The 25,277-nt window shown below is 39.0% G+C and overlaps 1 protein-coding gene across 3 annotated transcripts in view; it reads right to left on the bottom strand.

Annotated features, from left to right (window-relative positions):
* Positions 1–536: 536 nt before the first annotated feature.
* CEP128 (centrosomal protein 128) overlaps positions 537–25,277 on the bottom strand; it is a 377,231-nt gene continuing 352,490 nt past the window's right edge. For all 3 annotated transcript variants that reach the window (XM_040641592.1, XM_040641593.1, XM_040641590.1), the window contains 2 exons: positions 8,340–8,448; positions 537–1,677 (listed from right to left, as the gene is read on the bottom strand). In XM_040641592.1, coding sequence (XP_040497526.1) covers positions 1,550–1,677; positions 8,340–8,448 — 237 coding nt within the window. In that variant the 3' untranslated portion in view covers positions 537–1,549. The remainder of the gene's footprint in view (positions 1,678–8,339; positions 8,449–25,277) is intronic.

Here is a 25,277-nt window from a genome sequence, read left to right as displayed (position 1 = left end):
AAGTACCATGACTGTGAGCCGCTCCTTCAAAAACCGGCTACTCCGCTTGAACCTCCCAGGGCTCATTAGCACATTAACGGCTTGAAGTCCTGAGGTTAGACAAAACAAAACCCAACCTGTTTAATGTTGTCTCCTGCAGAATTTCTCCAGCTAGCCTGAACACATCACTCCTCTTTCACGGACTCCCTAATGCCAAACAAAGTGCGGGTCACGCACAGCTGGTTTTGTGTCTCCGTTTTCCTTCTTAGCACAATGACCGGCCCCTTGTAGGAACTCAATAAAAGATTTCAGTAATGGATAAATGATCAGATGCATGGCTCTCCTCTCAGAGGTTATGTAGATTGTATTATGTAATTTTTTGAGATAAAAGATCTCTGTCTTCTGCACTAACCCCTGGCACTCAAGTTCAGAGACAGAGAGAGCCATTTCTCCCGGACATTCAAGGATAGTCAGTGAGTAAAACATACGGTGGTGGAAAAAGGAGCATCTTCACAACATATGAGAACTCTAACAAGCAAGTTAACAAACGCAGAAGGTCATTAGGAAGGTATTGCTTTATTGCCCTTGTCCTTCTGAAGAACATTTCATCATGGCCCAGTGGGATTCAGTTCGCGAATGTTTTACTCTTAGCATTTAATAGAAATCTTTCTCCACTGGTAGATTAGCATGTAAAGAGCACAAGTTCTTAAAAACACGTTGATGTTGAGAAAGGCTGAGATGCTGAAAGTACATAGCGCCAGATTATCAGAGAACTCTCACATGGCAGATCTCATGACGCAGGAGTTTGGCAACCGCGCGCTTGGTCAGAGTAAACTGAAAGACGGTCCAGAATATGACTGAAGTGATCGCAGTGAGATATTTGGCCACGAAAAGATAAATAAATAAATTGTGCTATGAATTCTTTACAGTGTTCTACAATTCAGGTATCACTTGTAAATTCTTTATTACTATTAAAAATGGATGATTGGAAATAAAATTTTAAGATACCGCATGTAGTAACAGACTGCTGAGATGATGGATGTAACAATCCTGAGCATTTATAAAGTGGACTGTCTAATATTATATATGCATATCTCCGTGACATGTTATAACACGTGAGGATTTATTAGGGAGAAAGCATTTTTTAAAAATCAATTGTATATAAACACTCCCTGAATCTAAAGTGCTGGCAATGTCTGCCTCATGGGCAACTCGTTTCCCTCCTTTTTAGCCAGTCCTTTGTAAAAAAAATCCCAATTATAAATCCAAATTTTGGTTGGAACAATGTGACTGACCACACCTGAAGAATGAAAATGCAAAGTGAAAAGTATATCTCTTTCTCTGCTGGTTTAAGTTGCCAGTAAGTCAGCTGTGTGTCATTCGTGAGCTGATATTACTTGGATTGATTTAACTTCTATCATTCCCGGTGACCAAATATATTGTTCTTTCAGTCAGTGTTTGGCAATGCTCAAGAGCAGAAGCTGGGGATTCGTCTGCTGGGTAATCCGGGCCAAACTGCAACAGGGACAGATATGCTGTCCTTTGTAAAACCCTCTGGTAAAGCAATGAATTACATTTTGCCTTTTTTGCTTTCATATTCCTCCTTCTTAGATGGTGGGCTTGTTCCATCCATTGGCGAACTTGTGGCATCTTCCTTGACTGAAGGGGAATCTGGAGTAACTGTTCTTTTGGTAAATGCTGGCAAGGTGAGAGAAAAGACAAAAATAAACCTAGATGAAAAGAACCCTGGGGCGACGAAATTGTAAGTAATCACTGTGTCTGACCTAGTTTCCTGTAAACTTTACATGGACTAACAGACCTTCAAGGTAGGAATAAACGTCCTACGTTTACTGTATTTTGGAAAACATCTATTCATAGGATTTAATTTGGGAGGGATTCGAAGAGTATCTCAGAGCAGAAGATGTGTGTTTGGTCAATACACCATGATATAAAGCACACACACAGTCTTGGAGGGAGAAATCTTCAGGGCCTTCTTTGTTAGACAAACTGAGACTAGATCCGGAACCTAGCTTTACTGTCTCTCTACACACACTTAACCTCTCTCCTGAGCTCCACCTGGGCCTGTCCAACTACCTACGGGAAATCTGCCTGCCTCGTTTCTAACCTCTGCTGCTTAGCCATTCCTTACCTTCTCCATCTTACAAAGTGACACACTCATCCCCCCCAGCCCTGGTTTCTCAATCTTTGGTTCCCTCCTTCCTTTGTCCCGTCTGCTCTACCCATCCCATTTAAGAGTAAATTCTGAAGATTTTACCTCCCAAATTAACCCCAGGCCTCCAGCTCCACACATCTCCGTTTCTATCACCTCAGCTCAAGCCACCATTTTCTCTCTTCCCATTTTCACTGTCCCTCTTCTCCATGCCACAACCAGAATTATCTTTCCAAAACGTAGATCCCATTATGTCACTCTCCCACATAACCCCTCCCCCCGAATCTTCCAGTGGCCTCCCAGGAAACTCAGAATAAAATCCAAATATCTGACTGTGGCTGAAAAGGCTCCTGTGGAACTTCACCTCTCCTCTATCTCTCTCCGCACCCCTCTTTCCCCCTCACTCAGAACTCCAACTCTCTAGAAGACCATACCCGATTCTTTTCTGCAGCCTTGGTACCTACTGCTCCCTCTATCAGGAAAACACTTCCCACCCAATTTTAACTCAGCTGATTCTTGCCATTTGGGCTTCAGCTCAGTTGTAACCTCCTCAGAAAGGAATCTCCCGATCACTAATCTAAAGTAGTCTGTTCCAGGTACTATCATTTTACCTTCATAGCACCAAACACCACTTAAAATTATTTGTTTACTTGCTTCCTGCCTGTTTCTTCTATGGGATGAGCTGATGTGTTCTGTCTTGTTCTCTTCCTGGATCTTCCCCGAGGCCAGAGAGCCTCCTGAATAACCGCTTAGCAAATACTGTTTGAAGAAGTGAACACACTTATGGGATTTTTAAGAGATAGTCAATTGGGGATTTTCTAGCTGCTTTCTAGAAAGTATAAGCAGAGTACCTTTTGAATTGAAATAATCAGAACTCAATTATTCAGAAATATCTGACACCTAACTGGTCAGTGAAAAGATCGTCACACACACAAAAGTCATTGTCACATGAACTAAACCCATAAAATGGAGACACAAATGTTGTGCTTCCATGAAATAAATAAATCCTTAATGGACAAGAAACAATCTTTTTTTTTTAACCTTTATCAGTACCCTACATTTGATTGCCATAAATCTTTGGCATTTTATTCTGCAAGTCTGAGGACAGACTACATATAAAGCAGTTCATTTAGCCAGTGGCTCCTGAGACACAACATAGAAAAGAGTGTACTATGCTTGCTGTGGAGAAATTATTTTTCATCAGAGGGACTTAAACCCCCGCTAAAGGCCCCTCAAAACACAAACTGAGAACAGTAACTTTTCTTTTCATAGCAATATAAACTGGGGTAAGAAAGCAAAAGAAAGTTCCTTTTAGTAACTTTCATTGTCTTGCTTTTTAAAGAATATCAAGTTAAATTAATATGTAAGATTCACATTCAAATCCTACAATAATCTGAAGATAACATTCCTTCCCCCCCTCCCCCGCCTCCCCTTGAAAAATCACAGTTCTTTCTTTTTGGGTTTATGTATTTTAATAAATATTACTGACAACAGTTTTAGAATTACAGAAAATTTGAAATCTGCATTTATTTTTAAAATTTAGTTTAGAGATACCAACTCCACAAACATTAGGCATTTTAATCTCAAAGGACTCGAGATTTCGAGAAGTCATCAGATTACTACAGCCCTCCCTCAAATCCAGCCCAGTCCTGGCCCCGAGAGTGACAGCCCTGTCTTGGGAGTTGTGTTCCTTTAGCCTAAAAGAAGCTATACATGGAGACCAGTGGTCAGTCACTACTTATAAAAAGTAAAAATGACAGTTTCAAAAGCTGGCATTATAAGTCTCTCTTTCTAAGCCCCCACTGTCTAGAGGCTGAAGGTAATGGAATCCAAGCCTTCTAAAAGAGTGTCCTGAATCACGGCCATCACTTCCAGCCAGCCAGGATAAATTTGGTAGTAATCATGGCTCTAAATAATGGATTTCTGTGTTCCTATTTCCAATGGTAATATAAACTTACAATTTATACATTTCTTCCCTTCTTCCTGGCAGAAGGAATCTACCTTTTCTTGAATTGACCTGAACTACACAAAGCTGACATAAATTACTACTTAAAACAAACTTTCATTAATGCTGGATCCTTTCAGAGACCACAAATTATGCAGTATTTTCCCATTTCCTTTGTTTTTTCCATGGTCAGTGATTCTACGCCTTCATTTGGTCACAGTTTGACAGAGCCCCTAAGTCAGCAGAACGAACGCCTTAGCATCTCCGGCACACACAAAAGGGCCTCGTCCGGTACAAATCCCAGCTTGAGTGAGAAGGAGCCTGTTCTGTGGGCTCGTAAACTCTCGTCTGCCTCAGCCCCTACGGTTATGCCCTCCTCACGTCTCTGTACAGGTCTAAACTGCTCTCAACGTCAGCCCCCAGCTTTCATGTTCCATTCGGAAGGCCATGACAAAATCGAACACTTGCTAGTCAGACATAAAAGCTCGGGTGTTCTTAGTAGCATTTTATTTTTACAAGATGCCTTTTCAGCCAAACTGTACATGCATCTATCACATAGCACTGAAGGGCTACACAGAGGCAGCAGCCTCTTACCCTATCCCGCCCAGTCCCCCAATCCTGCACTCCAGAGTCAACCACAATCAACCTTTTCAGCTTTCTTTTCTGTACTTCTTTCACTTTTTGTAAGAAAAAGAAGCTTATATGGCTATTTTCTGACTTATCATTTATAGACATATTCACACCCATCCACTTCCCCTCACCCTATCCTCCTCATATAGTTACACTTGAACTTCTAGTTGTGTCAGTAGTATTTATAATATTATATAAATGTGGCTCACACAAACCTACTAAGTATACTATGACAACGTTTCTTTTCTTACCCATTTTTCCCCCTAGAGTTATTAATGCACCCATGTTTTTATTTTTGTTTTTTATTTGCTCTTTCTCTGTGACTATCCTTAATTATTTCTAATAGCTCAATGAGATCTGCCATATTCTAAGTGCTCAACTGAATCAAATAACCAAACATCTTTATTTTCTAAAGATTTTCCTAATGGAATCTTTCCTTTCTTCCATCAAGTTGAGAGAACTAAACATGAGTGTCCAGCTTAAAAGTGCCCGCCCATCAAAGAGCTAGAAAAGTGAATAAAGTAAGACCTGTAGGGAGGCAAATCATCACAAAATTCACTGGGGTTCAAGAGAAGATCCTAAAAGGTCCCAGGGCTGGGGGTTGGGGCATTAGTGGTGGTGGAGAAGATCACTTCAAAGGAGTGGAGATCAAAACAAAAAGACATAAGGTTTTTCAACAGCAACATTAGATTTTGGGAGAAAATAGTGCAATGACTTCAGAAGGAAAGTCACTTTCAACCTAGATTTTTGTAGCCAGCCAAAGTCTCGTCAAGTGTGAGTGGTGGAAGAAATCTATTTCCAGAAATACAATGACTGAAGCACTTACCTCCCTTTCTTTGATGTGCTCCCACAAAAGACAGAACCAAGACGAACAAAGGAAGGCATGCGTTCTGAGAAACTTGGGCACCAACGCAGGAAGGGGGTGAAGTTAAATCTCAGGATGACAGCCATGCAACAGGTACGGGCTGGGTGGGCCCTTCTAACCTACCTGCCCACTCCTGGATTTTGTTCTCTCCTCTCAAGACTCACTAATCAGGCACTGTTCCTCTTGAAGGGATTTTCTAAATATCTCTTTGCTGCTATTGTCCCATTCTTTTTCTTCTATTTCCTTTGTGATTTTCACAACTCTGTCTCCCACCTTTCTAGTTTTTCATATTTTTCTGAGGCCACTTATACTGTGCTCCTTTTTCATAGCATCTTGCTCTTATTTTTAATGGGCTAATATTTTCTATCTCTGAGGACATTAACGATATTTTAAAAGGCATATTCAGTTCCCTGTATGATCAATTTACCGTAGGTTCATTTTTCTCTTTGTTGGTTTTGACATCGCTCCTTCTTAATTTTGGAGGTTTAAAAGGAGGGTAAAGAAAAATTAAACGATAATTTCTGTAACTAAGCTGAAGTTGTTTGTGCTACAAAAATGGAGAATTCAGGGTAATCCTGATCCACCTCTAAAATGCCACATTATGAAAAAACATACAGAAAATTCAAGGTTTATCTGAAAACTAAATAAGACTAACTATGATCTCTAGAAATAAGTTTAATTCAATCACTTAAAATGATTAACAATAAGTTACCTTTTAAATTTTTAAAAGTATCCTTGAAAGCATGGAGGTAGGTATGGAGGAAAATCATAAAACAGACTTGTCAGAAAGAGGAATAGTAAAACATAAAGCTATGAATTAATAAATTAATGAAATAATTTAACAGGAAGTTAATGAAGAGGTTTAGTTTTTAAGCTGAATTTTTCAGTCAGATTTTTCAATGTAGACTCTAATAAGTACTTTCATATCCAAATTATGTTCTCAATGATATTTTTTCTTATTCTTATTTAACTTTGTTTCTTTTTGAGCCAGTATTTACATAGAAATCTATGGCTTCCTGTGAGGAATAGACAGAGAGATGACCACAGCTGGTCATGAAATGCTACTGAGTGTAAAGCTGGATGTTGTTTCTTTCACTGCCTGTCATAATAATAAAAAACAAAATTCTAAAAATCTTGATGTTTCCCCTCTAATGTCTCCTAACCACTATTTCCTAGGTGCCTTTCTAGGGAGCCTTATGAAAGCCACAATGGCAAAATGAAATAGCAGAACAATGATCTCTGTGCCCATATCATGGTGCTGTTTATCTTCTCCAGGCTCCTGAATGTCTTAATGGGTGGGATACTATGATGTTTGATGCTGTTTTGTCCTTACTCTCCGCCTACATGTTCACATGCATCCAGCAGACCTGAGGAAAATTTTCCGTTTCTTCATATGAAACACAAAACATTTTCATATGTGTATCTCGGAGTCTGAGGTATTATAATCGGCTTGAGATACAATCTACATTGAAGGGCAGCTGCCAGATTAGAATAGCAGGGGTTTTATGCAGACATATAAAATCACTTAGCAAAATGGTTAGGACAGGAAAGAGAAAATGCTCAGCCTTTGGAATAAAATAATCATGATATAATGAAAACCAAATCATTTATCAGAAACTGATAAATATTTATTCAATGAATCCATGAATATAAATCAGCAAAAATGAGAGTTATCACTTTTGGATCTGACCTACTTCTTTGTGGCTCATTTTGGTATTTTATTTTATAGCAAACCTACATTTTTTAAATGACAGAGTTGTCAGATTTAATATACAAACTGTATGTCTGTGGTAAATTGAGGAGCTAAGTGATTATTTAAATAAGAATCCATTAAATAACATTTGAGATCCAATGGTTTGGATAAAAGTGGACTTAAAAAAAACTCATAGACTCATTCATCTAATATTAATTGAGCATCTACTATGTTCCAACTACTATGCAGGACTCTGAGGAAGCAATGGGGAACAAAACAGAGATCTCTCCTTTTATCACAGAACTCACTCTTTGGTGAAGAGAATAATCACTAAGCAAAAAGTCATTCAAATAAAAAATAACTCCATAATTATTCTAAGAAGCATTTTAAAGGAAAATTGTAATGTGTTAGGGGCACTCATAACAGACACCATATTTAAAACCGTAGTTCCAAAGGCTTCTTTAAGGATATTACATACAAAATGAGAGTTGAAGAGTAAGTATAGTAAAGAAGAAGAGAGGTGAATGATGGGAGATGGTATCTTGGGTCAACAAACTCACCCCTTGTTCACACTGGTAACATTTTATCAACATTTAAGGTATATTCACAGAATGAAATCTAGCCACTAACAGTATTAGTATCCTTATTCTTTGCACAAGATGATGTATTTCTGATCAGTTCTATGAAAAGATTTTATACTTTTTGAGGATTTAAATTTTATAATAATAGTATCTTAACTGCCTTTACCCACTCATCCACAGTTACCAGCAACCTCCATACAAAAAATTTGCTTAATTAAGATTATTACCTTGGGTGATTCATTTTAAGTTTTTCTGAGAAGTGTAAGGTCTAAAAAGAAGGGATTCCATACACTTTTTAGTAAACTGGGTAATATAAATGTATCTGGGGGGCATTATTTGTATGATTCATTATAACAATTCCTTCAAACTCCTAACATGACTATTACTATTACGTACTTGCCTTACATTTTAATCTTTCTATGAGTTGCATTTCCTTAAATCCAACTTAAAAACTGGTACAGGACTTCATTACTTACAATTCAAGTGTGAAAATCGTGGACTAGACAGGAAGTGACTGTGGTCATGCCAAGAGAACGAGTGCTCTAACCCATGAGCAAGGGGACTTTCTGTAAAGATTCTGTCATCCTAAAACAAAGAAGACAGCACTTCAGTTCAATAATTACAAAACGTAAGCATAAGGATTCATTTAAATGTGCCGAAAATGAAATTGAACCTCAATATATGAGCTATGTTATACAACAAAATTAAATTGTAAAAAAAAAAAAAAAAAAAAAAAAAAAGGCGCTCATGCTAAAGAAAATATTTAAAAAAAAAAATGAGAGAGAAGAAACTCACCCAACAGCATGACATATTTCTTTCTAGTCTTTTTTCCCCTGTGGATAGGTTTTGTAAATGTTGTTATAAAACTGTGTTCTTCATTCATTTATACTAATACTCTGAACACTTTTGACGTCACTATATTATCTTAACCTTTAGCTTATGTGTTACTCATATATTATCTAGTGGATAAACTATGCTTTCCTCACCAATTACTTTATTGGGCTTTTAGGTGGTTTCCAATGCTTTTCTCCTATAAATAACACTGTGAAAATACTTTTAAATATATAACCTCTTCTATATTTAGGACTATTCCTTATGACAAATTCTTAGGTGGAAATACTGGGTCAAAAAAACCCAGTTTGATGTTTTTAAATACACTTAGCTACACTGCATTCCATAACGATTATACCAATCCTCTTACTCATTCAACAAATATTTAATAAACACAAATTAATACAGAAAAAGGCCCTCTCCTCATGGACTGTATGAATGTGTTCTTGTACCCAAATCTTGGCTAAAAATGGGAATTTTAACTACAAATAATTTATTAATTAGACTGAAAACAAATGCTTTAATATATTTTTCTATAATAAATAGTGAAATTGCAATTTTTTTCCTCTTAGATGTGTTCTAATTATTTACACTACCCTTGACTTTTTTCTTTTTTTCACCCATTCATTCATGCAACAGTAATTTACTGGGCACTTAGTATGTGCTGGTCAAAGAGCAAACAAAACATTGGGGTATACAGTTATGAAACCTTCAGGCTCACAGAAGAGAAAGGCACCAAACAAATAAACTACACAAAATATAATGAAAAATTACGATGACTGCTATAAGAAGAATAGGAAATAGTTAAATTGAGATTAGAGGTCCAGAGGAGGCCCCTCAGGGATGTGATATTTAAAGCAATATTTTAATGCGGAGTATGAATCAGCCCGGAAAAAGCCTATGGGTGGAGGATGAGAATGTGAGAGGCAAGGAGAGCAGGAGACGGTGGTCAGGGAATGATGTTCCAGACTTGTGAGAGGGGCTGAGGTGAGAAAGGTTGGTGTGTTTGAAGAATTGAAGGCAGGCCCGTTGGCTGCAGCACGCTAAACCAGAAAGTGCTTACAATGAGATCCAGAGGTGAGATTTGGATTTGGCATTTTTTTGCTTAAGTACAATCAGAAGGCAATCAAAGGTTTTAAGGAGATTTCTATTTAAATTTTACGGAGATATAGGGGTGCCTGGATAGCTCAGTCAGTTAAGCATCTGCCTTCGGCTCAGGTCATGATCCCAAGGTCCCGAGATTGAGTCCTGCCTCAGGCTCCCTGCTCAGCGGGGAGTCTGCTTCTCCCTCTCCCACGCCCCCTGCTTGTGCTCTCTCTCTCTCTGTCAAATAAATAAATAAATCTTTGGAAAAAATAAAGTTTAAAGAGATTTAAATTTATATTTCTCAAAGAGACTCTGGTCTCTGTGTGGAGAAGAGATTGAAATAGCACAAGTGTTGAAGTGGGAAAACCAGTTTAAAAACTGTAATCGTGGTCATCAAGATGGCGGAGGAGTAGGAGACACCGTTTTCAGCCGGTCCCCCGAGTCGAGCTGGATAGGTACCAGACCAGCCTAAACAACCACGGAACCAGCCTGAGACGCAGGATGATGCATCTGGATCTCTACAAATGAACATCTCAGCAGCTGCGTGAGTCTGAAAAGCGGGGAGCCGTGAAGCCGCGAATACTTGGGAAGATGCGGAGAGGGGAGGAGCCGCCATGTTCGTCCTGGGAGGCGGTGGCCACCTGCACGGGGGGGCTTAGGACCGCTCCAAAACAAGAACTAGACGCTTGAGCGGGTGCGCCGCGACCAAGCATCTCGCGGAACCGAATCCCGGTGCGCTCACTGGATCCAGACTGAGGACCGGGAGTCCAGAGGCCGAGCGCGGCGGCTGCGCTGGCGACCAACACAAAGGACAGAGACCACGCCGGCCCTGGAGTGAGGGCTGGGGCGCTGGTGTGGGCGCACATCCGGGGGTGCTACAGGGATTGAGCAGCACCAACAGTACGGAGGTTAAAGTGGCCAGAACATTGTAGAGAAGCGGGCCGCAATCCTCTTGTTCTGTGACAGAGGCTGAAATTCGGCCGCTGCTGCTCTGACTCAGAAAGAGCGCCAGCAAAGCCTCAGGAAAGCTGCCAGAGAACAAAAGCCTGGAAATACTGGCTCAGAGAGTGCCCTCCCCATCCTGCCTCGAGGGGACACGGAGACTCTACCAACAGGGTTGCCTGAGTATCGGCGCGCAGGCCCCTCCCAAGACACAGAAGGCAGGCTGAAAAATCAAGACCCACACCGGGCCCTGGGTGGCGCAGTCTGAACACCTGTCTTCGGCTTGGGAGGCGTGATCCCGGCGTTCGAAGGAGTCCCTCATCAGGCTCCTCCCGCTGGGAGCCTGCTTCTTCCTCTCCCACGCCCCTGCTTCTGTTCCCTCTCTCGCTGGTTGGCTGCCACAATAAATAAATAAAATCTTTAAAGAAGAAGCCCACATCCCTAAGATCCCTATAAACAAGGGCACGCCTAGGGACCCAGAATCAATAATTTGCTCCCGGACCTCCATACCTCTCTAAGAATGACAAGGGAGAAGCCCCCAGCAAAGAAAAGATAGATGAGTCTGTGGCTCCTGCCACAGAATAATGAGATATGGATAAACCAAATGTCAGAAAGGAGATTCAGAGTAACGATGGTCAAAATGATGAGTAGAATTGAAATATTAACGAATAAGGTCTGAGAATATAGAATCCCTAAGGACAAGAAATGGTGAATCTGACAGAAATTAAAAATTCTATGAGCCAAATGTGAAGAAAGGGCAAACTACCGTGGCTGGGGGTCACAGAAGCGAAGGCGGGTTGTGAATTGAAGGATGGGTTAATAAGAAAAAATGAAAATATAAGATGGTCTTAAAAATACACACCCACGAATGTAGGTTACAGGAGATTACTGACTCAGTGAAACGATCCAATGTTAGAATCATCGGCATCCCCGAGGGGGTGGAGAAAAACAGAGGTCTAGAAGAGATATTTTAACAAATTGTAGCTGAAAACTTCCCTAATCTAGCGGGAAACAAACATTTGTCCAAGAGGCAGAGAGGACCCTCCCAAGCTCAACCAGCAGACAGACCTACACAGTCACGTCATAGCTGCTAGCAAATATGAGATCCAAGGATACAGTATTGAAAGCGGCCAGGGCAAAGAAATTTCTCACGACCAAGGCAAAGGCATCAGAATTACGTCAGACCTGTCTACACAGACCTGGAATGAGAGAAAGGGTTGGGGGAGCATTTTTAAAGCTCTTTCAGAGAAAAACATGCAGCCAAGGATCCTTTATCCAGCAAGGCTGTCATTCAGAATTGATAGAGAAATAAAGACATTTCAGAATCACCAGTCATTAACCACATTTCGTAACCAGAACCAAAACAGCGCTACAGGAGATATTAAGGGGGGGGGGGTTCTACAAAAGTAAAAAGGCCCCAAGAGTGATACAGAACAGAAAGTCACAGCCAATACAAACAAAGACTTTACAGGCAACTGGCATCATTAAAATCATATCTCTCAGTATACGTCTTAATGTTAATGGCTTAAATTCTCACAAACGCCACAGGGTTCAGATTGGATAAAAAAATGACCCATCCATTTGCTGTCTACAAGGAGACTCATTTTGAACCCAAAAGATGCTTCAGACTGAGTAAGGGGATGGAGTACCATCTTTCACGCAAATGGACCTCAAAAGAAGCTGGGGTAGCAATTCTCATATCAGATAATTGGATTTTAAACTAGAGACTATAGTTAGAGAGCAGAAGAGGGCACTATATTATTCTTAAGGTAAGTATTCAACAAGTGGATATGACAATTATAAATATATATGCCTAACGGGGAGGAGCAAGATACACAAATAACTCTTAACCTAGAATAAAGAGACATATAAATAAAAATACATTAATAGTAGGGGACCTCAACACTCCACTATCAGAAATAGACAGAACACCCTGGCAAAAACTAAGCAAAGAATCAAAGGCTTTGAATGCCATACTCAACAGTGGACCTCATGAATATATATAAACACTACGCCCAGAACCAAGAATACTATCTATTCTTTTCCCAGGGAACATTCTCAAGAATAGACCATGTTCTGGGACACAAAACAGGTCTCAACTGTATCAAAGATGGATGTTCCCCTGCATATTCTCAGACCACAAGCGCTCTGAAATTGAACTCAACCACAAGGAAAAATTTGGAAGAAACTCAAACACTTGGAGACTAAGAACCATCCTGCTCAGGAATGACTTGATAAACCAGGAAATCAAAAATCAAATTAAACAATTTATGGAGACCAATGAGAATGAAAATACAACAGTCCAAAACCTATGGGATACTGCAAAGGCAATCCTAAGGGGAAATACATAGCCAACCAAGTCTCACTCAAAAGAATAGAAAAATCTAAAATGCAGTTTTTATATTCTTACCTCAAGAACTGGACAGCAACAGAGGGACAGGCCTAATCCACGCACGAGGAAGCAGTTGACCAAAATTAGAGCAGAAATCAATCAAGCAGAAACCAGAAGTACGGTAGAGCAGATCAACAGGACTAGAAGCTGGTTCTTTGAATAATCAATAAAATTGACAGACCACTGGCAACACTTATCCAAAAGAAAAGAGAAAGGACCCGAATTATTAAAATTATGAATGAAAAGGAGAGGTCACGCGAACACCATTGAAATTGGAAGGATTATTAGAAATTTTTATCAACAGCTATATGCCAATAAACTAAATCTGGAAGAGATGGAATCCTTCCTGGAAACCTATAAACTACCAAGATTGAAACAGGAAAGAAATTGATTTCTCTAAACAGGCCAATTAATTATGAAGAAATTGAGTCGTGATAACACCTTCCAAAGAACAAAACTCCAGGCCCGGATGGTTTTCCTGGGGAATTCTTACCAAACATTCAAAGAAGAAATAATACCTATTCTCCTAAAGCTATTTCAAAAATAGAAAACAGAAGGAAAGCTACCAAACTCATTCTATGAGGCCAATATTACTTTGATCTCCAAACCAGGCAAAGACCCTCAAAAAGGAGAATTACGAACCGATTTCCCTAATGAATATGGACACCAAAATCCTCAACAAGATACTTGCTAATAGAATCCAACAGTACATTAAAAGGATTATCCATCACGATCAAGTGGGATTCATACCTGGGATGCAAGCGTGGTTCAATATTCGCAAATCAATCAGCGTGATACATCATATCAAGAAAAGACTCAGGAACCATATGATCCTCTCAATAGATGCCGAAAAAGCATTTGACAAAATACAGCATCCTTTCCTGATTAAAACCCTTCAGAGTGTAGGAATAGAAGGTACATTTCTCAATCTCATAAAAGCCATCTATGAAAAGCCTGCTGCAAATATTATTCTCAATGGGGAAAAGCTGGAAGCCTTTCCTGTAAGATCAGGAACTTGACAAGGATGCCCACTCTCGCCACTATTATTCAACATAGTACTAGAAGTCCTTGCAACAGCAATCAGACGACAAAAAGGGATCAAAGGTATTCAAATCGGCAAAGAAGAAGTCAAAATGTCTCTCTTCGCAGATGACATGATACTCTATATGGAAAACCCAAAAGAAGCCACTCCCAAACTATTAGAAGTTATAGAGCAATTCAGTAGATGGGGATACAAAATCAATGCTCAGAAATCAGTTACATTTCTATACCACTAGAATAACGAGACCGAGAAAAGAAGAAATTAGGAATCCATCCATTTACAATAGCACCAAAAACCATAGCTACCTTGGAATTAACTTAACCAGAGATGTAAGGAGACCTATATTCTAGAAACTATAAATCAACTCTTGAAAGACATTGAGGAAGACATAAAAGATGGAAAGATATTCCATGCTCATGGATCGGAAGAATTAACATAGTTAAAATGTCCATGCTACCCAGAGCAATCTACACTTCCAATGCTATCCCGATCAAAAATACCGAGGACATTTTTCAAAGAACTGGAACAAATAGTCCTTAAAATTTGTATGTGGAAACAGAAAAGGTCCACGTCTCGAAGGAACTGTTGAAAAGGAAAAACAAAGCTGGGGGCATCACAATGCCGGATTCGAGCTGTACTACAAAGTTGTGATCACAAAGACAGCATGGTACTGGCACAAAAACAGACACATAGACCAATGGAACAGAATAGGGAGGCGACCCTCGCTCTTTGGGCAACTAATATTTGATAAAGCAAGGAAAAACATCCGTGGGAGAAAAGACAGTCTCTTCAATAAATGGTGCTGGGAAAATTGGACAGCTACATGCAAAAGAATGAAAACTTGACCACTATCTCACACCATACGTAAAATAAACCATGGATGAAAGACTCCTCGATGTGAGACAGGAATCCATCAAAATTCTAGAGGAGAACATAGGCAGCAACACTCTCGATCATCGCCAAAGCAATCTTTTTCATGACACATCCCCAAAGGTAAGAAAACAAAAGATAAAATGAATTTATGGGACTTCATAAGATTAAAAGTTTCTGCACAGCCAAGGAAACGCCAAAGAAAAACTAGAGCAGCCAGCTACGGAATGGGAGAATATATTTCCAAGCCTACACTGATAAAGGACTGGTATCCAAGATCTACAAAGAACTTCTCAACTCAATACACGAGAAACAAATAAATCAAAAATGGGCGAAAGATATGAACGCGCACTTTTCCAATGAAGACATACAAATGGCTAACAGACACATGAAAAAATGTTCAAAATCATTAGCCATCAAGGAAATTCATCAAAAACCACACTGAGATACCACCTTACACCAGTTAGAATGGCAAAAATAGGCAAGGCAAGTAACAACAATTGTTGGAGAGGATGTGGAGAAAGGGGATCCCTCCTGCATTGTTGGTGGGAATGCAAGTTGGTACAGCATCGGAAAACAGTGTGGAAGGTCCCTTAAAAGATTAAAAATTGAGACTACCCCTATGATCCAGGCCATTGCACTACTGGTGTTTTTAAGAACAAGACATAGTGAAGAGAAGGGCCATATGACCCTAATGTTCATAGTAGCGATGATTCACAGACTAAATTGTGGAAGGAGCTGAGATGCCCTCAACAGATGACTGGATTAAGAAGTTGTGACACTATATACAATGGAATATTACTCAGCTATCACGAAGAACGAGTTCTCAACATTTGCTACAACATGGACGGCACTGGAGGAGATAATGCTAAGTGAAATAAGTCAAGCAGAGAAAGACAACTATCATATGATTTCTCTCATCTATGGAACATAAGAACTAGGAAGATAGGTAGGCGAAGAAAGGATGAAGGGGGGTAATCAGAAGGGGGAATGAAACATGAGAGACTATGGACTATGAGAAACAAACTGAGACCTCAGGGGAGGGGGGTGGGGGAATGGGATAGACCGGTGATGGGTAGTAAGGAGGGCACGTATTGCATGGTGCACTGGGTGTTATACACAGCTAATGAATCATCGAGCCTTACATCGAAAACCGGGGATGTACTGTATGGTGACTAACATAATATAATAAAAAATCATTAAAAAAAAAACCACTGTAATCGTGAGGACCACTATGGGGTCGAGGGAGAGGGGATCAAGAATGCTGTCAGAGTCCTGTAGAGACAACTGCAGGTGAGGTGGCCCCTACGGATTCCTCCAAACGTCACCCCACAGAATAGGGCCTCATGCCACAGGACCATTTGAAGAATTAGTCATTCTCTGTATCAAGTACCAAGTTTATATTCTATCTCTTTGGCACACACGTATGTATGCAAATGCAAAAGAAAGGCCAAAAGGAACAAGTTTATGTATAATGGTAAGAGGCCCATTTATTCTGAGCTACAAGCATGGACATAATCTTCAGATCGTTCAAGATCATCAGCCTTCACGAACCAAAAGGGAGTTTAGGTCTACTTAAGATGAAGGCCCTGAAGTTTTTAACCAAGTGATTTATGGTTTTTACTAATTATGGTGATTTCATAAGAAACTAGAAGTCATTCACTGCAGGATCTCTGGAAAGAAAAGGATATACGTCATGTTCCCGGTGTACTTCAATAGCTACTTTAAATAAGCTGACACAGGGCGACTAGAGGCAGGGACAACAGAGCTAGCTTATCACAGTTCAGATGTGAAACACTGAAGGCCTGGACAGAGTTGGAAGATGCACAAATGAGAAGGAGAGTTATGTCCTCAACCCGTGCTAGAAATCTCCATTTAAGCATGGTTTCTACGAGGCATGAAAGAGAAAAGCATAATAAATGGCTTCCCGCTAACAGATGCTTTGATCATTATGGGCCAATAAGAAAAAATAAGGGAAGCAAACACACACTTTTTGCCCACTTGCACCTGGACTGAAAAAGATGGTGGGAGAACAGGAGTGGAGCTGCAGGCCTGGGCATCTTGCTGAATGAAACACAGTGCAAAGACAGCCTCAAAATGGGCCTACCAGAGGAAGGATAAAGCACCCAAAGACATTCAAATCCTATTCATCCTTCCCAAAAGTCATGGTTTTAAATTTCTAAAACAAAATCAACTGGCATCAAGACATGAATTATATGTTTTCTGTTTACAGAAAAAGAGTAATTTATATTCTCTATGGCAAAACCAGCTTATTGGCATATGACAATTAAAACATGGCACTGACATATTTCACTCTTAGCAAATTTGGAAAATACAGAAGAAACTGAGAAGAAAATAATGCAATAAACTGAAAAGTAGACGATTAACCTAATTTAAGGGTATGTTTTCTGATTCTTCGTTATAAATATCTTTTTGTATTGAGATTACCATTTGTCCACAATTTTATTTCCTACTTCTTCATGTAGCATTATATATGGGAATTTTCTCTATCATCATCATCATCATTATATTTATACCATAGGTTACTTGACTAATCTCCCATTGTTGGAAATGTAAGGCTGATTTCAGGTTTTTTTTTCCTATTATAATTTGATAAACATCTTGGTATGCAAAGCTTGGTCCACATTTTAAATTTATTAACATAGATTTCTAGAAGTAGAATTATGAGGTAACACATTTTAAGGGTGTATTTGAATATCCACTTCATCTAAACTGTCAAATTTATTGTTACTATGCTGATACTCATAACATTTCCTAAATATCCTTCTGGTGTCTATGAGAGTTCTAGTAATATCCCTCTTTCATTCTTAATATTGGCAATTTGTACATTCTCTCTTTTTTCCTAATCAATTTAGGTAGAGTTTTTAAAATTTTATTGATCTTTTCAAAAAACCTGGTTTCATTTTCATGCCCCTTCCCCACTTTCCTGCTTTCTATTTCATTGATTTCTGCTCTTATCTTTATTATTCTTTTCCTTTTACTTAATTTAGGTCTGTTATTTGTTTTTTAGTTTCAAGCTTGGATTATCGATTATCAATTTTTCTTCTTTTGTAATATACACATTTAATGTTATAATTTTCTCTCCAAGCACTCTCTTAACTGAGTCCCACAAATTCTGATAAATTGTACTTTTATTTTTATACACTTAAAATATTTTCTAATTTTCCTTTTGAACCCCCAAAGGGTTATTTAGAAAGATGTTGTTTATTTTCCATCTAAGAATCTTCCAGATATCTGTTATTGATTTCTAGCTTCATTCCATTGTGGTTAGAGGACATACTTTGCATAATTTCAATCATCTTAAATTTATTGAGATTTGTTTTATTGCCCAGAATATAGTCTATTTTGGAGAATGTTAGATGTGCACTTGAAAATTGCATGTAATCGGCTGTTGTTAGGTGGAGTACCCTATAAATGTCAGTTAGGTCTAGTTGGCTGATAGTGTTGCTCAAGCTTTCTGTATCTTTACTGATTTTCTGCCTACTGTTTTATCAATTACTGAGAGAGGGAATGTTGAAATCTTCAACTGTAAGTATAGATTTGTCTATTTTTTCCTTATGATTCTATCAAGTTTTGCTTCATATATTTTGATACTCTGTTAATAGGTACAATACAATTTAGAACTGTTATCCTTTCCCTTTAAAATTGTTGACTTTTTCAAACTACTCACATGCCTTTTTTTCATGTATAGAAATGAGGAAGCCTAACGCTAATACATCTTTAAGTTGCAAAATTTTATAGGTCTCCAAAAGACTGTCAGACTCCCTCATATTACCTTGAAATATAACTAATGAAATGAACCCTAAAAGAATACCCTCAAAGAAAAACATCTCACAACCGTTTGAACAATTAACATACCAGAATTTGGAAAAATAAACAAACCAACCCTCCGTTTTCTCCAATTTTACATTGATATATTTAATTTGTGGAACTTTTTTTTTTTAAGTTTATTTATTTATTTATTTATTTATTTATTTATTTATTTAACAGAGAGAGACAGCCAGTGAGAGAGGGAACACAAGCAGGGGGAGTAGGAGAGGAAGAAGCAGGTTCCCAGCAGAGGAGCCTGATGCGGGGCTCGATCCCAGGACTCTGGGATTACGCCATGAGCCGAAGGCAGACGCCTAACGACTGCGCCACCCAGGCGCCCCTAATTTGTGGAACTTCTATACAGCTAAATTTTACAAGGCAACCTTAAGATGAATGCTTTTTTCGAATTCTGACTCATCTTTCAATCAAATACTTAAATATTTAAATGGAAATGCTGGTTAAAAAAGGAAGTTTCTTTGCAATTTTAGGAATCCTAGCTTTTGCCTTTTACCAATTCTATATCCTTAGCACAAGGACCTATTTTTATTGCTGTCTTAAGTCTCAACAAGCTAGTTAGCCAGAATTCCCTGCAAAAATTCCACTGGGTGAAGGGACTTGCATTTTCTAATATTTTCCCTGGGTTTCTTCCACTTCTCTTTCATAACCCACATTGTAATTGGTTTCTTAAAAGCTGTTCCAACCTGACTAAATCTCTTTGCTAAACTGATCTCTAATGATTAATATTTAATGACGCCCACCAACTATTTTTCTCTCAGGAATATTATAAGTTCAAAGTTTAGAAGACAGATGATACATGTGATTTTTTTTTTATTTTAATTTATCCAACCCTTCCCCTGGAGAGAAGGAAAAAAACACTTATGTGTTTCTGAATCTGAGGCAGCAATGTTTTCCTGAGTTTGTCTCTTGCCTAACAACGTACCATACCTCCACATCTTCCCCAGTCTTAATTCCCAATTCACCATCAGTGCTTGAAAAAGCTTAACCTCTTCTTCGGTAAATTTTATTCCTATTTGGAAGTTCAACCTGGCAGATAGTTTACTTAAACCGTGTCTTCCCTATCTTGATCTGCATGGCTGCAATTTTAGCTTTTAACCTAATGAGGGTGAGGCTTTCCTTGTCTCGATCCTTCCATCTACCCATCCCAATAGTCCAGAATTTAGCACAGTGCCATTTGCATTAAGGAACTCAAAAATGGTCATATATGCTCATTTCTTGGCCAAACTGAAGAAATTAAAGTTTGCTATGGTTAAAGCTGGGAAACAGGAGCCCGGCACTCTCACATTCCAGTTTCCTCATGTCAAAAAATGAGGGCCCTGGAGCAGATCATGTCTAAATCCTCTGGGCATTAACATTTGATGATTCTAATCGGTCTGAACAGAACCACTGAAGAACCAGTACTCTAACTCTGCAAGCGAGCTTTACCACAGAAAATGCAAATTTATACAACAATACCATAAACACAAAGCCACACTTGTCCACAGATGAAGAGACTCATGAAAACACTGTGCCAGATCAGGCCATTTGACTAATTTACCTTTATCCAACTGATATTTTATTATATATAATTTAATATTTCTAGTGACTCACTAATGAAAAATATTGTACTTATTTTTTTTAACGTACTTTAGATTTGGACCCATATGACTTTCATCCATTTTCAGAAACCAAATCTACTCACAGTGGATTAAAATTTGCCATAAATAAGGATACTCAAGAGAATGTGCCACTGACTTATGAAACAAAGGAGGAAATCAAAGATGTTTTAATCATGGTGCTTCATTGGAATCAGTGCTTCTTCTCTTAAAGTGACTGCTTTAAAGGAAAAAAATGGCTATTGGATAAATATGTTATGACATTTTTAATTAAGACAAATAAGACATTTTCAGTATTCCTTATGTTTTTTGGCATCTAGAATTTTGAATTTAAGGTGATTAAAAGTGTTCACCTTTACAGGTGAATTTCTCCACAATCTTTCCTAATGTTGTTTAGTAAATTATTGGGAAAAGTGAAAGTATGGTGCTTATCAGGGAACTAAGTTTGGTAAAGGGGGGGCTCAAGTAGGTTAAAAAATTAATATGCTCATCTAAGTACCCATGTTGATTCCTAAATAAGCACCCTTGACTCATTGCTATTTTCAAATTTTATAACAAAGAAAAACTCCAATTCATTTGGCAATCTTTTGTTTAGCTTTTAAAGAGCTAGATGAAATCAACTAGTTAAATATTATGGCTGGCAAGTTAGTATTGATCACTTCAAAAGAATAAAAATCTCTTTAGACTTCAGCATGATTTGTTTGCCTACAAAGTTTCAGATGTGTCATCTAAGCAATACTGGAAAAACAGCATTTAAATTTTTGTTAGAATTCCAGAAAAGCTGAAGCGAGGAGGAAATAAAAACAACTAATCACCAATTTAGCATGTAGAGTATGCTCATTGTGTGTTCTGGAGTTAAAGATGGGGCAGGCAGTGTCCTCAAAAGTCATATAATCCTGTAGGACAGCATTTCCCAAATTTCAGTCATTACCTATAGTTATACTTAGTATTTTTTTATTGTTAACTTAAGATTTGCCATGCACCCTAAATCGCTATATGGGAGAGGCTTAAAGGATGGGAGACTGGTTGGGTATAGGGGAAGCCTGGAGCTATATTTGCATAGCAGTTTATGTATGATTTCTCATCACAGCATGGAGAGAGGTGGATATGAATGAGATACCTGGAGTATAACCTGGGGTTAAAGCTCCTCAAATTCTCCCATGGTTGCTACTATTGTTTCTAAGCAACATCTGTAAAATTACTTCCATAATAACACACTGGTGATATGTTTTACTAGTTATTAAATAAACACCACCTCTAATTTTGAATTGCACCAGGAGTTACGCATAGCATGCAGCAGCTACCGCTGGAGAAGATTGAAGCTACGTATAGAAATCGCTGACCCAAGAGAGGAAGTGCTAACAGCCATTAACTGCTATGAACAAAGTATAAACAAATCATGGAGAGATTCAAGGAGGGAGAAACAGCTTCCAGGAGAAAAGCATGTACTTATATCATACATATGCTTACATTGAACAAATATGACAAAGGGCTTTGGCAGACTCTGAATGCAATACACTGTGTCGAAAACCATTGTCAACACTTCCTCACCCACCTCATCTTATCCTGCAAAACATCTGCTTCTTTAAAAAGATGTTATGTACTACGTCTTCGAACTAGAAATTGAAAATCATGATTTTCCTTTCAGGAGAAGGAAGGAAGGGGGGGGGAACGTGCCTTCTGTTATTTTACTATAAACTCCACTGCTAATTAAAACTATATATTTAGTATGGGTAGAGAGCAAAAAAGGGCGGGTAGCAAATGGGGATTTTTTTTTGGACAAAACCACGCTCCTATGTGAATTCAGATTAGGAATGCTATGTTGACTTTTGAACATTCTGTTCTATTTGAAACAGCTGGGACAGCAAGGCAGCCGGTATGTTCTACAGAAACCCAATTAGATGAAGGAGAGGCCATGAAATGCTTCTGTTGTCTACACATGGAGAGAAAATGTCGTGTCAGATTCAGCTTTGAATTGCACTCTAAACATAAACTTTTACATCAGGCTTTGTCCAGTTAACTTGGTCAGCTTAGTACAATATTATATTATGCTCTCAGAAACGGTGGACATCGATCCTACTGAAAATTTTGAAAGGTTTGTAGAAATCTGATCATTTCTTTTTTTAGTTTTTATTTAAATTCCAGTTAGTTAGCCCACAGTGTGTAACATTAGTTTTTAGGTGTACAATATAGTGGTTCGACACCTCCCTACGTCACCCGGTGTGCACCATGACAAGTGCCCTCCTTAATCCCCATCACCTATTTAACCCATCCAGTCGCCACAGAAGTAAACAGCAGGAAGTTGCTGTAGCCTAGACAGAAAGAGCACCTGGCTTGTCCACTTCCTGCTCACTGCTCTCTCCACCAGCACTGGGGTTATGCCGCATGTCTCTCTGCCTTTTTACAACAGCAACAAAATGAGAGAAGCCAGTTGCCACAATGGTTCTGCTATTCCAACAGTTCCTTGTCTGTCAAGAGTAATGGCGTCAGGGTTCTACGACTGTAACGCTAATAGTGATCCTCTTCCAAACAAATGTGCATAGAACACTTCCGTGTGCCTTGTCATCACAAACCTCTTTTCAAAAGCCTTTGAAGCATCTTTCTTTTTTCCGAACACCCACAGCAACTTACTGAGGCCTCCTCTGTCACAGTATTTATCCCTTTGTCTTTTGCACTACGGTTTGCGTGAAGGCTTTGAATTCCTAAGGGGTGGTGATGACTTTTCTTCTTATGCCGTTCTCTCCAGCCCCCAGCAGAGTGCTTGTATGTAGTAGAAACTCAAATGTGTGTTGACTCTTGTACTTAAACAACAACAAACACCAGTGTCCTGCCATGAGAATGGAAGCTCGAAAGAGGCAGGGGGCTTCGTCTGTTTTGTTCACTGATGTCAGTCACATGCAACTAGTAAGTTCCTGGCACATAAATGACACTGAGTGAGTGTTTGTTGAATGCATAGCTAAGGATGATGACTTTCCAAAGAGCCTGGGAAGTACTTATTTGATTGGTTAATCAAAAAGAGGACATATTGTATAAATGTGCACAAGAAAAAAGACAGGGTTGGTAATTTCTCCTTTCTTTAGGCCAGGGGTTGGCAAACGTTTTCTTTTGAGGGCCAGATTGTACATATAGTAGGCTTTTTGAGCCATTCACTCTCTGCCGTACCTACTCGACCCTGCTGTTGAGTGTGAAAGCGGCCCCAGACGATGCGTGAATAAACGCGCGGCTGAACTTCAATAAAATTCTATTTACAAAAGCAGTCAGCAGGCAGGATTCGCCTCATGGGAGGCGGTGGGTTGACTCCTGCTCTAACACAAGGGGCCAGAATTAATCTATTCAGTGAGACAAATTGGTAAGTACTCTCTCCATGAAGACCATGCCTCCGGCATCTTTATACGTCCTGCATCCTCGCCTCACTTAGGTGGGACAGGGCTTTGCGGTGTGGTAGCAGCTCCGTATGTTTGTCGAATTAAACTGAATCCTACAGTAACTGATTTCCTGGAACCATGGTTGTCAGGAGAACCAACAAATTCAAGTCACTGCAATGTGCCTTTTCCTTGAAGTCTCCCAGCAAAATACGTGGGCAGTTAATAGCTGTGGAAATAATGTCATATAAAACTGGGGCACCTTCTCTCTTGATAGAGGACCCATGCCTCTTACTTGAAGCATATCCTTCCAGATGTCAATAATTAACCGGAGGTAGCTCTTCTGATTATCCGTGAAGCAAAGACACGATTAACAACTGTCTCACTGCCCGTCTGAGCTCCTGCTTTTTTGAAACATTTTCAGTGAATTACTTTCATAAAAAGCATATAAGCAAATCATTGTTGGTATCTACAACTGGCCAAAATGTGCTCCCACATTTTCTTCTCCAAAATATGATCTTCTCATGGTGCTGAGTTAGATTATGCATGATTTCGGGCCAGACATCTGTTACAAATGGTGAGTCTACACATTCATTACTGAAACGAATCAATGTTTTAAAATGTTTAAGTAATATTAATGTAGAACAAATGTCATCATAAAATGTGCTTTGCGGGCTTTTCTTATACTTGCACTACCTATTTGCAAAATTTTCAACTGATTTCTCATTTTGCTACATGTTGGCCTCACTTACAAACCAGGCCGGATTTCTTTTTCAGCTGCAAATGTAATTTTAAAGAGAACTCCAACAAGATTACTTGCTGAACATGTTAAACATTCATAGCTTTGCCATATGCTGTTATGGAAATTACACTGATTTAAAGCCATCTGGGTGTCACTAGGTAGTACTGATTCACCTGATACCAAACCTAACAGTAGTGAGAAATAATGTTTTAAAGGTGTCCTGTGCGTCTAGACCTCTGCTGAACTAAGAGGCATGTACTGTGTTTATGTATTTTTGGAGACAACAGATTTTCACATATTAAAAATACCATCCTACATTTGGTGCTTTTTCTAGAAAATTAAGGTATAGGAGGCCCACATTTACACTATTATAGCTTAGCAGTCAAGGTTATAGATTTAGGTCTTAATCCGGGCTCAACCATTTAATTGCTCTATAACCTTCAATAGTAAAAGAGGACAAGTATTGGTGCTGACCTGCCAGGGCTGCTGCGAGGATTAAATGAACTAACGCATGTAAAACACATGACAGCTACAAACACCACCTTCATGCGACTGCGTCAACAATGAGCTGGTAGTATTACTGGCTATTGCTGCCTAACCCTCGTCCTTCTGTTGAAGGTTTGCAGCATCCTGTGTAAGTGGTGGAGAAATGCTTGAGTATACGGGAACTGATGGGGATGTCGGGAGACGATTTAGTGAAATT

The sequence above is a fragment of the Ursus maritimus genome, unplaced genomic scaffold, assembly GCF_017311325.1.
Source record: "Ursus maritimus isolate PB19 unplaced genomic scaffold, ASM1731132v1 scaffold_25, whole genome shotgun sequence".
Taxonomy (NCBI): domain Eukaryota; kingdom Metazoa; phylum Chordata; class Mammalia; order Carnivora; family Ursidae; genus Ursus; species Ursus maritimus.
This window is presented reverse-complemented; position numbering and strand designations above follow the sequence as displayed.